Genomic DNA, 15,875 nt, shown 5'->3' with positions numbered 1-15,875 from the left:
TATTAACAAAAGGAAGTGGCTTTATAATAAACAAACAGTAAGTAGGAAGTGAAGCATGGCATGACATGATTTCAAAATAAAAGCCAGAACAGAACAGGGTGTCAAAATAAAAGTACAAAACACAACACAAAGTCCTTACAGAACCCCCCCTTTAAAGGGCGACTCCTGGAGCCCAACACACATTAAACATATAATCCAAAGGTTTCCGGGACGTCCGTACTGACACCATCTTATTAGGTCGATTGTTCTGGCGTAGTCCAAGCAAAGCAAATAGTGGATTCATGTTGCCGGCTGGAAATTACAAACCTCCGCTGGATTCTGGTTAGGCTGATTATTAATGAAACGTTGTCCAATTTAATACTCACTCATATATTTTAAATCTTGAAAGAAATGATTTGTTTGTGCGTGTCTCTGTGAACATTTAGTGTGGTGAATGTAAACTCAGCTGACTTTTACCATTCTAATAAAAAATATCAATTACAGTAACCTACCTAGGTCAAATCTTAAACACTGGTCTATAAATAAGACTTTATTGTGGTCATTTAGGCACAACAATAGTTTTCTGGTTGAATGTTCAGCTCAAGTCTAGAAGGCCCAACAAGTCATGATGCCAAACATGAATCAGAATAAGTTCAGGTATTGCACATCTTTAGCAGACCACCTAAAAATCCACTAGAATGCCGGAAATCACATCCACTTAATCCAAAATTTCCTTGGGGTGGACCTTCAGCTATGTTTTCCTCACAGAATGCAACCAATATTGTCCATCTCCAGTAGATTGCTCCTATCAACGGATTTGGGCCTCCACACAAACCACCAGAATGCAGCGTACAACATCAAATTAACTCCAACTCTCTGATATCTGAGCCACCAACTTGTGTGACTGCATGTGCGGCATAATTTTGATCACCCCTGACAAAATCTCACTCCAAGGTTTTTTGAAAAGTTGGCAGATATGCACTCAAGAGTTGCAGAAAGGAGCAGATGTGTACAACAAATGTGTAAAAACAACAACAGTAGCATTCATCACATTTTTTATTCGAGACAGAGAGAGAGCATGCAGGTGCGTCTTCTCTTTGCTCTGTTTTCAAGTTGCCGTCGGCATGTTTAACGTGTCTGTGCGGTTTGTGACTTGTGCCAGGGCTAGCATCGCTAATCATAGCTTACATCAACTTTTACTAGCAGTGATTTTAAATGGATTTTTCCAAATAGCATGACAAAATGTACCTTTCCAGTAGAAACTTCGCATGGGAAGCCCAACCTGTCCTATTAACTCACACCAGCTGCCAGCATGTCTCCCATAAACACTCTGGTCTTGTTTCTTTCTTCATAGTCCTTTCTCTTCTTGTCATACACTTTGTAGACACTTTTTCTCTTGCGACTCTCAGACATTTTGAAAAAAAAACCACAGTTAGAACGGGAGCTTCAATGAATGGTTGAAACGTAGCACAACACACATACACGTGAAAGTGCGCATGTGCAGAAAGCGAACCTAGGGACGAGCACGTACGACAGTTATACGTACACATATCATCAGAATGATTGACATCTGGGATGACCAATAATATAGGTGATCCACCCGGAAAACGAAAATCTTCCGCTATACCTTTAATTTACATTATTGTTTTCTAGTGCAGGATCTTACATGTGGATCTCAAAAATATGTTTACATTCACATTATACTGTGTTACACATGTCAATAAAATTTCATATTTATGTTCAGGGTTCCTAACATTGGATAACTTTAATGTAACCTGTAATGAACTAAATATTTGTGCTGCGAGGGGGACAAAGATGACAGTGTGGTGCGAATACTCAAACATCAACATCACAACTGGGTTCTGGTTCAGTCAGAAACAGAGAACAAACTGGAGAAACAAAGATGAACCTGAAGATTTGACTTTAGATTCAGATTATTCAGGACGAGTGAATCAAGAGATCACTAAAGATTACTTACGACTCTCACTATATGATCTGATAGAGAGAGACAGTGGAGAATATCAGCTCATGATCATTATGAAGGATGGAGTTAAACATCTCAGCTCAGTCACAGTCAATCTAACAGTCACAGGTACATTTACATTCTCATCAGTCCAGTTAAACTCTTTTCATTTCTCATCTAATGTAAGGTTTTGATTATTTAGTTTTACAGGTGAAGATGAATCCTGAATCTACAGGACAGCGAGTAAAACTGAGCTGTGATTCCTCCTGCCCTTTAACATCTGAAAATTATTACTTCTGGTTCAAGAATGGACGATATTTAACATATAACCAAAGCATATTTGTGTCATCCAGTGAAAAAACTGACAGTTATTCCTGCGTTAAGTCTGTTTCAGTTCCCTCTTCATCTGTGTGTGAGTCTGACATTAAAATGGAAGAACGGAGGGGTTACTTGACTGTAACCTTGTTCCCTGAAAAAGCGGAACGAGATGCTGCGCTGCTAAGCGCTATGGGGAAACGTCTTTATCGTTGACCAGCTGAATATAGTGTGCAAACACGTCAATGAAATTGACCCGGAGGTATATAGCCTCGGTTGATGACGACATCACAGCGCACCCCATGCGAGGCTATAAAATAGATGAGTAACAGCTGTGTCATCAGATCTTTTGTTTGAAGACCAGTCCTGGGACATCTACTGTACGGCAAGACAGCGCAGCATCTCGTTCCGCTTTTTCAGGGAACAAGGTTACAGTCAAGTAACCCCTCCGTTCCCTATCAAAAGCTTTACTCGATGCTGCGCTGCTAAGCGCTATGGGGAACGACAATACCCACGCTGCCGTGCTTGGAGATGTCTGGACCCCTTACGGATGTGTAAGTGTGTGCACAAGGACCGCAAAGAAATCTCAGACATAAACAACCAAGCTAAAAATAGTGGATGTGTGCGGAAAGGATGCTCCTGCCGCCTCACAAACATCTATAAGAAGGCACCCCTTCCTAATAAATAGCAGTGGGGAATACCCCTTTATGGAAAAATGGTTTAGACAGCAGCTTGAGATGTTGACTCGAGGACATGAGACCCTGGAGTGACATGAGCATCCAAGCTATAAAATCTTATGAATGTATGCGGAGAGGACCAGGCCGCCGCATCACAAACGCTCTGTAAGGAGGCACCCCTTACTAAAAGTAGCAGTGGGGGATACCCCTCTTATGGACAAATGGCATAGACATCAGCTTGAGATGTTGACTCGAGGACAGAAGATCCTGGAGTGACATGAGCATCCAAGCTATAAAATCTTATGAATGTATGCGGAGAGGACCAGCCTGCCGCATCACAAACGCTCTGCAAGGAGGCCCCTTTTACTAAAGCAGTAGAAGAGGCTACTCCCCTGGTGGAGTGAGCTCTCAGACCTGCTGGCGAGACTTGACAGCGCGCCTCAAAGGCAAGAGCAATGGCATCCCTAACCCAATGTGATATGGACTGCCTGGTGGCTGCAGCACCTCTGTTTTGGCCCCCAAAACAGACAAACAACTGCTCTGACTTACGCCACTGGCTAGTGCGGTGGACATAAGTCTGAAGAGCACGGACTGGACACAATCTGTGGTATAACTCCTGCTCCGGCGTGGTGAACGGCGGAGGGCAGAAAGTCTCAAGAATGACCGGATGTGCAGTCGAAAAGGGAACCTTACGCAGGTAATCAAGATAAGGATGTAAAATCAACTTCACCATTCCTGGGGCAAAATCTAGACAGGATGGCGAGATCGCCAGAGCCTGCATATCCCCAATTCTTTTTAAAGAAGTTAACGCCATTAGAACAACCATCATTAGTGTCAGAAGTCTATCAGACGCTGACTCTAGAGGTTAAAAGGAGGTCTGAACCAGACCCTCAAGGACTATAGCTAGGTCCCACGAAGGAATCTTAGTTCTTGCTGTAGGCCTCAATTGTTGGATGCCTCCCGAGCGGCGCCCCGTCCACCAAAGCGTGGCAAGCCGAAAAAGCGGCCACATAAAACCTGAGAGTGGATGGGCATAAGCTGCTGACAGCTTTTCCTGCAGAAAACTCAGAACTGTAGCAAACTGGCAGTTAACAGGATCTGCATTATGTGTCATGCACCATGCTTCAAAGACACCCTATTTAAAGGCATAATTCTTTCTAGTGGAAGGAACCCTAGCACTCAAAATAGTGTCAGTAACATCAGGCGACAAACCTGTGTCCCTCAGTTGGTACCCTTAGGAGCCAAACATGGAGATTCCACAGGTCGGGCCTGAGATGCATTATCATGAGACAGAACGCCCCTCCTCTCCGGACTTGCCCATGGCGAGCCGTTGAGGAGAGATATTATCCCTATAAAAACCATACTCTGTTCAGCCAACGCGGTGCTATCAGAAAGAGGCAAGAGCCTTGCTGGCGAAACTCTGGCTAGAACCTGCGGGAGCAGCGCCACTGGAGGAAACGCATAAAGGCGTTTGTCCGGCCATGTGTGCGCCATTGCGTCCAGACCCAGGGGGGCTGGGGAACTCAGAGAGAAGTAAAGGAGACATTGCGCTATCTGAAAAGAGGCCAAGAGGTCCACTTTCTCTCTGTAAAATCAGGTCCATATCTGAGACACAATGTCTGGGTGGGGTTTCCAATCCCCAGTCGATAATGTCTGCCTGGACAGTAAATCTGCTTCTACATATAGGTTTTCTGGGATGTACACTGTTCTGAGTGACAGGAACTTGTCCTGAGCCCAGAGAAAAATCTGCCTCGCTATCTTGTTCAGATTGCGCGAGCGCCGACCTCCCTGGTGACTTAAGTATGAGACTGTCGCTGTGTTGTCCATCTGCACTAGGACATGACAGCTTCTCATTTGGCGGAGAAAATATTTCAGGGCCAGAAATACAGCCGTCAGCTCTAGGCAATTGATGTGCCAACCGAGCTGATGACCCTCCCATTCCCCTTGAGCTGGACGACCATCTAAGGTCGCACCCCAGCCCGTCAGGGAGGCGTCTGTCATTAGCAGTTTGCGATGACAAGTCGCTCATAGCGTGGGACCCAAGGCAACAAACCGGGGTCTTATCCACATAGTTAGTGTATGAAGCCCGTGGCGCATCACTTTAATCAGCCTTTGAGGGTTGGCCCTTGGATGAAACCCTCCGGCTCTGAAACGGCGTCATATGCAACAGCCCCAAAGGAATCACCGTGGATGCTGATGCCATAAACCCTAATATCCTCTGATATTATTTCACAGTGAGATCCTGGCCTAGCCTGACTCTGCTCAGGGTATGCTGAATGGCCTCGATTCGTGCGGGAGACAAATGTGCCCGCATCGTAATCGAATCCCAGACTATCCCTAAATAAGTCATTCTCTGGGTATGAAAAAGAACGCTTTTCTTGGCGTTGAGTCTCAACCCTAGAAAAAGTAGATGTGCTAACACAATGTTTTTGTGTTGGAGCGCCACCTATCGCGATTTTGCTAGTATTAGCCAATCATCCATGTAATTTAAAATGCGGATGCCCCGGAGTCTCAATGGAGCCAGTGCTGCATCCATGCATTTTGTGTATGTGCGGGGTGATAAGGCTAGGCCGAATGGAAGAACTCGAAACTGGTATGCTTCGCCTGCAAAAGCGAACCTCAGGAACTTCCTGTGTTGTGGCAATATTTCTATGTGAAAATATGCGTCCTTTAAGTCGATTGTGACAAACCAATCGTAATGTTGAATTTGTGCCACAACCGTCTTGACCGTTAGCATCTTGAACTTGAGAGCTCTCACTGCTTTGTTTAAAGCTCAAAGATCTAAGATTGGACGCAACCCCCCATCCTTTTTGGGAACCAGGAAGTATCTGCTGTAATAACCTGACTCTCTCTCTGGGAGGGGAACGTGTTCTATGGCCCCTTTCATCAACAGAGATTGAATCTCTTGCAACAGTATTTGTGTTCGCTCCGGTCTCACGGAAGTGAATATCACGCCGTTGAAGCGCGGAGGACGACGAATAAACTGGATTCTGTATCCTAAGTGTACTGTGCTTATTACCCAAGCAGAAACGGCTGGCAGTAGTTTCCACGCTGCCAGACTCTCTGATAATGGTATTAATTTTATTATTTCCTCTTAGGGGAATGCTAAAAACCCTGCACGGGGGGCCTAACATTGAAGACAGAGGGCCTTTAACATTATGCTGGAAACCGCCCCCCCCCCCCCGCAAGCCCAGAGGCGGCGGAGGTGGAGAGGCTTCGTAAAGGCAACAGGACGGAGCGATCTGATGTAACATGATATGCCCCGCCCCCCGGCGAGCCCTACTGTAAAGAGTGGAATATTCCCTCATGCTTTTAACTTTAGTGAATTTCGTGACAACGGAGTCAACCGTGTCACCAAATAAACCCAATGGGGAAACAGGGGCATTTAAAAGAAAAGTTTTATCCTTCTCATTTATGCCTGACAGATTTAGCCATAAATGCCTCTCTGTGTTAACCAGAGCAGACATAGCACGGCCGATAGCGCGAGCCGTTTATTTAATGACACGAAGAGACAGATCTGTAGTCATACGCAACTCGTCAAATGTCTCTTTGTCTATCGTCTCGCCTGCACTCAAATCCTTTAACAGATCAGTCTGGTATGCCTGTAATATTGCCATAGTATGCAGCGCAGCACCAGCCTGACCTGCGGCTTGATAAGCTTTGCCCACGAGAGCTAAAGTTATTTTACACGGTTTCGTGGGCAGGGTAGGCTTCTTTAATGAGGATACCGAGCCAGGCAAGAGATAACTCGCGTGCGTCTCTTACACCTGTGGCCTTTCGGTATATCCGCGCGTCTTCGTACCCACGATAGTCGTAAATTGACGCCGTGGGCATGAAGCACGCAATGAGTATGGTCTTTCCCATGATTTATTTAATTCACCATGGAGATCCTCAAAGAAAGAGAGAGGCTCATGTTTCGTCCTCTCCCTTTGTCACTATAGAAACCTATCCGCTAGTTTGCTTTGTTTGGGGTTCTCTGGCTCGCGAGGCCAATCAATTTGCAAACCTGGCGTGTGTTACCACCTCGAGAAGCTCCTCGACCGACTTTCATCGCGCGAGAAACGCTCGGAGGCTGGTTTATGAAACTCCGCAGAACCGAGAGAGATATCATCAACGTCATTATTATAATTACCCCCACATAACCCGAAGAAACACCGGAGTGCGCTTCGGAATCACGCGAAGAAATATAACTTAATTTAAGGTTGCGGTCAGAAATAATCACGGCGAGCACGAATCATTTATATTGTGAATGATTCACAATGCTCGCACTCATCAGACTGTACAAAGCCATGACCGCATGCTCCTCCCCCAAACACACAAAACAGTTAAGTGTGTGTGTCGTCCTTCGCCATAAAGCGAAAACAAACACGACTTAGACTGCTCGTGACTCTTCTTACTCATATTTTCCTTTAACTTAAACTCCTTTAAAATCGGAAAGAGAGAAAGTCTGCACTCTATCTTGTTGGAATCTAACTCCTAACAAAGATCTCAAGTGAAGTTCAAAAGGTAAGAGAGAGATTTGCATTTCAGTGTAGCACACACTCATTCAGTAGTTGGTCTGAAAATAAAAAGACCTGATGACACAGCTGTTACTCATCTATTTTATAGCCTCGCATGGGGTGCGCTGTGATGTCGTCATCAACCGAGGCTATATACCTCCGGGTCAATTTCATTGACGTGTTTGCACACTATATTCAGCTGGTCAACGATAAAGACGTTTCCCCATAGCGCTTAGCAGCGCAGCATCGAGTAAAGCTTTTGATAGGGAACAAACTTTGCAGTTTTCTTGTTGATTCATATACAGTATGAGTGTGTTTGTAATTGATTGTGAATGTTACAGCAGTATTTTGTGACTCTTTCAGGTCTTTCTAACAGTAGCTGTAGGGATGTGATTTACACCTTTACAAGAGTTTGTGCTTTAGTGGGATCAACAGTAGATATTCACTCTTCATACTCACATCCCACTGGATATACAGTAGACAAAACATCCTGGGGTTACTTTCATCCTCCTGAGGGACTCCGAGATCTGCGTGAGGATCATCCGTTTTCTGGTCGTGTGGTGTTTGTGGGAAACACAATGAGAATTAATGACGTCAACACGAGTGACTCTGGAGAATATTACTTCAGGTTCATCACTAACACATCAAATGAAGTTATTGGTTCTCCTGGAGTCGATCTTACTGTTACAGGTAACTGCTCATAATAAACTCTCTGTAGTGCAGCACTCATTATACTGAAGCATTACAGCTCGAGTAGGAGTCTGATATCAGCACGACTGTGATTAGAGGTTTAGGCAATGCTTTATTAACTTGGAAAAGTAGTTAATGTGAACTCTGTTATATGAAATCTCAGATACACGAGTGATAAGCAGCCCAAACCCTGTGATAGATGGAGAAAAAGTGATATTAAGCTGTTCAACTGAATGCACTCTGGATAACAAACATACTTACATCTGGTATAAGAATGGACAACAGGTAACAGATGGATTGACATTATTAAACAAGCTGTACCTGGACTCAATCAACAGTGAGGAGCTACAAGAGTATTCCTGTACTGTAAGAGGTAACACAACATCTCATCATACATCTGACTTTACTGTTACACTGTAAAAAATAAACAGTTGGATCAACTTAAAAAATTAAGTTGTTTCTTATTGTGAAATTCAAGTGAAATTTTAAGTTGAACAAAACTAGTTTCAGTTACCAACTGAAGTAACTCTTTAAAGCTACAGTCGGCAACTCTGGAGGATTGAGATAATTTCGAATGTTTTCAGTTTTTATGCCCCTCCCGCAATACCTCTGAGCAACCTCATATCGAGCTCGTCCTCAGCAGTGCATTTTTAAGCACACTTAGATTACTTACATAACACTCAGAATACAATAAATGGTTAATAAAGCACAATTACCTGTCAAGAAGAAATGTGTCAAGCTCTGCATCCAGCTAGAACCTTTAAAAGCTCATAGATCCCTCCACCTTTCAAATGCTGGTACGATATTGATCCTAGTTTTATTACAGACACAGTCGCTTTCTATCTTTGTTTCCTTCTTTTTCTTGGTTGTTTTCTTTTCATTGGTTGTTCTCCTAGCTCTGGTTGTTAGCCAAGGAATTGAAAGTTTGTTAGTGAATGTTCTCTCCGCCATCAAGCTGCGTTCAATCCAACACACATGTGAACTTCAGGCAGATTCATGTGATATTAGGCTTGTTCGACTTTATGCGGCGCCGCGGGAACCGGCAGCCGGATGACGCCAAAGTGCCCCGAGAGCGAGACAAAATTAGACTTTGTATGATTTCTCTAATCATTTTCATTTTTTTCTTAAACTGTCTAATTTATGTTGTTCTATCGGAGTATAGTGTCGGTTTCAGTGAATATGATCAAAAAATCTTGCAGACTGCAGCTTTAAGTAAATCCAACTTTTCACTTGTTACAGTGTAAATGATAAAATAGATAGTTTCAGTCCTTGATGCTGATTGGTTTATTCTCAGCTATGACATCATCACTGAGCTACTTTCAGTCTCACTGTGCAGCACTCACAGCTGATCATTAATATTGAAGTGAGATGATACAAAATTACCGAAATGTTCAAGTACAAGAACAAATCTTAATTAGGCAATAACTAACAAGTCAAATAACTCACTGGCGCAGCTTCTGCAGGTTTCAAAGTCAGGTGTCGGTGTGCCGCGTTGTTTTGTGTATCATCATTACTGGAAACCCCTAAAAAAGAAAATGAGGAAACACAATCAAGGTGGATTTATTATTTTCTAATGCAAGTTGTACTTTAAATGTAATAACACAACCAAAAGTGAAAGTGTTTTAGCGCTGCCAGTGGCACTGAACGACATAACGCATCACTCAGAACTTTTGTGTTATTTTGCAAATATGCACACATCTGTCATGATGGTTATTTGCTGAGTAGCGCTGTGATAACGGCTGCAGTGAGACTGAAATCTGAGAATCACAGAAAAGTCAAATTCTGAATGTTCTGCCTTTTCTGAATATAACTGAGTTTGTATCTTTTTTTCAGATCCAATGGACAAAACAAATGCTTAAATACATAAAACTGTATGATACTGATTAAAACAAGGCTTGGCTTTCTGAAGGTTTGCTACTATAATGTTTTAATAAAGCTTTTTGGTACCTGCCTTTCAGAGATATTTATCCACATATTATATTTGTATTAAGACATTCATAATCGTCAGATAAATGTTATTTTTTGAATATATTTCTCTGTTTTCTGTTTTGACTGCAGTATGTGGTAACACTTTCTATGAAGTCTGTGTTTATAATGCATTATTGCAGGTATATTCCCTTATAATAAACATTATTATACTGTATGTTGTATTCTTTAATCAATAATCAGTATAACATTTACAATATAATATTTGTGGTTGTACCATTTATGAGTATGATGATTTATAACACATGACGAACTCCATATTGTTATCTTGTACACTGAAAAAAATTGACTTAGTGGGTCTTTGAATTTAAATAAAATAAACATGTATATGCAACACAAAATATTTATATTCCTTGTGTAAACATAATTTAATTGATTAGGATTAAAATGTTTTGTTTGAATGTAAAATGAACACATTATTCTCACATTGATTAAAATTGATTGAATTGAATACTTAAAGCAATAAAATTGGGTTCGCACACAAAACGGCACCTCCTGAGCAGCAGGGGCAGTATAGCTCAATGAGAAGGACATCGATTGCCATAAAAGAAGAATAAAGATCGTTTGTTTTGGGCGCCAAAACGAAGACTCAGCAGCAGTCAGTCAGTCAGTCAGTCAGTCAGTCAGTCAGTCAGAAGAACTCTCTCAGACGGACACCACGTTATTAAAGTAAGTTCTATTATTTATTTATGTTCGCTTCATACGTGATATATCTTCACTAGATAGACTATTTTTGTTTACAATATGTAGCCATTGCAATGACTTGTAGTAAATATTAGTTTGGAGGAGGTTGGTGGAGTAAGTTAACAGTCAGTCAAGCTCATAAAGAAAAACACAGCGTTTTAAAAATGTCAGCTGTTTAACGTTATTTCACGTTTGGTAACTTAGTTTTATCCGAGTTGAAAACTGTCAGCTTTGAGTTGACTTTTGAGGCATTTTTTACTCAGCTGTTCTATGGAAACGGTTCAGGACAAATAAAACGCTAACCAAACGTTATTCTGTCCAGAGTAACGTTATCCATGTAAGTAATTTACCAGATAATATCAATTGACTAAATTAATAATGACATTGCGTATGAAACAAACTGTCTGCTTAATCAGATGAACAGACCCGCGTCAGTTATTCAAGACTTCGCTACGCCACGAGCAACACTTGATTCAATTAGAAAAAGCTCTTTTTTTAAATGTCTCGCGTGACGTCTGGTATATTAACTGAAAATAAATCGCTTTGTAGTGCCACACCTTAAAGCTGACGTTTTCAGAAGAGAACCGTGTTTTAAGATCTCATTTTGTCCAACATTGCGTCCTATGACAGATATAATACTTATTTCATTATTGTTCTGTGTATGTGTGACCTTCATCATTTGAGGTTATGTGTTGATTTCCCTCTGAATATTTCCTCTTATAGGTCCATCATCCTTTCATGCGCTACACAGCATTGGTAAGTAATTTCTTTCACTTTTGTACTGCTGTTAGGAGCTATATCTTATTTTTGTAACTAATATACAATTATTATTCTTTTACTCGCAGTACTCAAATATACAATGGTTGGTTAATTTGTTTATTTCAGATAAATGCTGAATTTAAAAGAATCACTACTGTCTTGTGTTCCTGTGTCACCTGGACCTCCAATCCAAAAACCTGATGAAACTCCTCTATCAGAAAGGAGGACAGCTAGCAAAAAGACTTCAAACAATTAATGATCAAATGACAGAAGTAAGTAATATAGATTCATAGACATAAAAATGTGTAATCTTTGTTGGAAGTACAGAACGTTTAGTATGTTTTAGTTACAACATCTTTTGGCACACGGGTCATTAAAACACCTGGGAAGATTTAAAGGGGTAGTTCACCCAAAAATAAAAATTCTCATCACTTACTCCCTATCATGTTGTTACAAACCTTTATAAATGTCTTTGTTCTGATGACCACTAAGGAAGATATTTTGAGGAATGTTTGTAACCAAACCAATCATAAGCCCCATTCACTTCCATAGTGGGGGAAAATAATACTATTGAAGTGAATGGGACTCATGAACAGTTTGGTTGCAAACATTTCTCAAAATAAATATCTTCCTTCGTTTTTATCAGAACAAAGACATTTATACAGGTCTGTAACAACATGAGAGTGAGAAAATGAGAGAATTCACTTTTGATGTGATTGTCAGGTATGGTAGCACACACTCGAAACGTGGCCTCTTTATTTAACTCATTCCAGTGTAGTGAACACTAGGGATGCTCCGATCAGGATTTTTGCAGCCGATACGATCACCGATTTGTAATCTTCGTGATCGCCGATACCGATAATGATTTTTTTAAAGCTGATATGCAAGCTCTTTGATGACTGTAACTGTTACATTTTTTCTAGATAAAATAATACCACGGATGTTGCCTTTGTTATATTACTTGCAGTAATTAGGTATATTATTGTTTTAATAGTGACTCAAATAAATAAGCACAACAAATATTTATTCTGCATAGAGAAATTTAATATGGCTTTAAAAAGGCTTATGTCTCCTAAAAGTACTGAAAATAAAACACTTTACAGTCTTTACTGTATTAATTAAATATACACGCATTCGTATGAAGTATAAAAGTTCTTTAGTCAAGAGCAGAGAGTGATTTTATTGAGAGATGAATTAGGTTACTGTAGCTTTAAGACTTGACAGAGATCGCTCTGTTCACGTGCACTGATGACAGGCTGCTGTGTGTGTGGGCGGCGGCTGAAAGCAGACAAGCAGCTGTGAGGAAAATAAAAGTTTAAACGCTCAAAACTTTAAGACGCATGCAAATAAGAAACTTTTGGCATGAGGATGCAATTGTCCGTGATAGATATGTGTTGTATACGCTGTATGATGGGGATGTTAAGACGCCTCGCGCTGTTGACCGGAGCACGTCCTCATAGAAAATACTCATATATATGTAAAGCCAAAGAGAGACATACAAATCTGCACGACGCACATGAGCAAAGGGTTGTAAAAATGCTCGTGATACGTAAAAAAATGTCTTTAATTGCAGCCACATTCAGGATCCTTTTGATGACAAAAGAAAACAGAAAGATCGGTTTATGAGATCGGCAGATTTAACGAGCACCGATCGAGTCATTTAATGCCATTATTGGCCGATCGATCGGAGCATCCCTAGTGAACACACACACACACACACACACCCAGAGCAGTGGACAGTGCAGCTGCCTTGCTTTGTAACCCATGTATTTGTAACCAATTGTAACATGCTGTGGCAATGCACATGGGTCTGTATACTTACATTTATATTTGTTTGCATTGTACTAATTTCCAATGACACTTTTATTTTAACAGTAACCTTTTTTCTGTTTCTTTAACTACATTTGTCTGTTTTGTACAGGGCATGGATAAAGTCAACATAAGTGAGGTCATTTGAAGACACCAATGTTGGGATTTGTGCTCTCAAACAACATGCTTTTTGTGATGAAGAAGAGGATCTTTGTATAGTCCTGGAAGCCATGAAGGTGTTGCAACATCGTGTTTGAGCTGATGTATGCCTTAAACCTGAGCTATCCTGATCTCCGCTTTAGTTTTGAGGAAATCCAAACTGCATTGAGAGTAACTTTAACGAACAGTTTCTTTCAGTGAAATGATCAGAAAGACTGTGCTGCTCATTTTTGACTTTTTTTTAATCTGTTTTAAGTGTTTTCTCTTATTAATACATTAACAGTTTGCTGCTCAGAGTTGATTTTGGAAATGGTTGTTGTATTTTGTTTTTGATGAATTTTTGATTAACAGTTTATACAAATGCTGTAGCTCTGACTTTCCTAAGGATTGATATTTTCCAGTTTGTAAATCCATTTTAAAAATAATAGTACTTACTGTTTTGCATGTCTCTTTGGAATGCAGTGTTTGTGCTTTAGCACTTCTAAATCTACTGTGATAGTAACTATTTTAAACATTTGGGTTAGTTTCACAGATTGGGCTTTTCCTAGTCCCAGACTTTTGCAATGCCATATATCAGTGCCATTGTTTTGTCTAAAGATGTACTCCAGTGTTGTTTTTGTAAGGTGGGTTTGTAAAAATATCCTAATATAACTAGGGCCTAGTCATGGATTAATCTACAACCTGTTTGGGAAATTGCCCCTTTATGTATACTGCATGTGCTGATTGTTGTAATAGTTATTGACTGTTATTGAATTAATGTGTAGTGATTTAAATGAATTAATGATCTGAAAGCAGTGGTTTGCCTCAATATCACTAAACATTTGTACAAAACTCTTTGCTTTTTATGCCAATGCAAATGTATTTTGTTTTTAAAAAAATAAATAACATTTGGATAATTATGGGTGATTATTCTGGTGCCAGAGACATAATAAAATTGCTTTAGAGTTACATAATCCCATAATATAAGCATTAAAAAAGCATGTTGGAATTACAGATGAAAATCTAGTCCCCTTTCATAATAAAATTACTTAAAAATTACAAAATAAATGTGTTATAGTAAAGAGAAATATCACTTTGAGTCAACATATTTATATTAGACTACTTAAAATGATTAAAATGTTTTGGTCTGACACATAAAAATTATTTGAGGAAAATTATTTTGGTTTTAAACAATCGGATCATGTGGGACCGATGTACACATTAAAATTACGTAAATTGAAAGGATTTTTTTTTCAGTGTATTATAAGTACACAATGTCATGTATTTTAAATTTCATATATTTACATTGTATAATTGTCACTTGACCTAAAGCAGTAAATAAACCATAAGTCTTCTCATAAACATCCACAATGTGTTACACACAAATAACTGAAACAAACAGAAGGCTACAGGTTGGGCTTTAATGTTCTTTAAAGTGAAAACGTGTCAGAAATGTCCAACATATGTTTGTTACCAGCCTTACTCCTCTATAGTGGGTCAATATTTATTAAAATGGCACTCATAATACTGGCAAAGGCTTTAGTGGAGCTTTTGTAGAGCATCAATGATCAGTGTACTGGCGATGTCTTGTAAACTCAACTATATCTTTAGTCAAACCTGGCCAGAAAAAAATGTTTACTAATTCTGTGACACATTTTGAGTCGTCCCAGATGAGCTGCACAAAGTTTAGTTTGTCCCATTTTTAAACCTGTCCTTCATACACTAAAAGAAAGAACTATTTGCTGATTTCGATACAGAAGATTATTATGACAAAAAGTATCTAAAATAAAAGCCTATAATATTAATGTATACTCTTCTATAAATTATATAAAATTTTATAAATGATATAAATTATAGACTATAATACAATACACTAATGGTCAGATTTCATTTTTTATCTCTTTCTATGTGTTTGTCACTGTTAGACTCTAGTGCTGCAAATGTCTGTGTGCAGATCAGCAGAATTGCTGGAGTGATGTCACAACTCTCTTTATGACATCATCACCTAGCAACAGTCTCTCAGCAGTGACATCAGTGATGCAGTGATGTCATATACAGTGACCTATTAATGACAGCTCAGTGTAAATAATCTAATGTTCAAATAGATGAATTATTCATTGAAGTATTGAGTTTATCATTCAACAGTCTTGTGTCAGTGTCAGATCAACTGTAACATCATAATAAATAAATCCTGTAAAAACTTTGCTATAGTGCATCTTTATGTAGATGATACTGTGATCTACTTTCATCTTCACTATAAGTCAGACTGTTACTGAACTCAATGCTGTTTTTAGTTAGGTTAAGATTTTATTACAGGGCTGTGCTTTAATCTTGCAGTTAGGAAAGCATTTTTTCAGTTTATTTTAAATGTTTTGG

At 39.8% G+C, this 15,875-nt stretch overlaps 1 protein-coding gene across 1 annotated transcript in view; it reads left to right on the top strand.

Annotated features, from left to right (window-relative positions):
* The first annotated feature begins 2,133 nt into the window (after positions 1-2,133).
* LOC129454237 (uncharacterized) overlaps positions 2,134-15,875 on the top strand; it is a 177,447-nt gene continuing 163,705 nt past the window's right edge. The window contains exons 1-2 of the mRNA XM_073861635.1: positions 2,134-2,354; positions 7,797-8,123. Of these exons, the coding sequence (XP_073717736.1) occupies positions 2,159-2,354; positions 7,797-8,123 (523 nt within the window). The 5' untranslated portion in view covers positions 2,134-2,158. The remainder of the gene's footprint in view (positions 2,355-7,796; positions 8,124-15,875) is intronic.

The sequence above is a fragment of the Misgurnus anguillicaudatus genome, chromosome 23, assembly GCF_027580225.2.
Source record: "Misgurnus anguillicaudatus chromosome 23, ASM2758022v2, whole genome shotgun sequence".
Lineage (NCBI taxonomy): Eukaryota > Metazoa > Chordata > Actinopteri > Cypriniformes > Cobitidae > Misgurnus > Misgurnus anguillicaudatus.
This window is presented reverse-complemented; position numbering and strand designations above follow the sequence as displayed.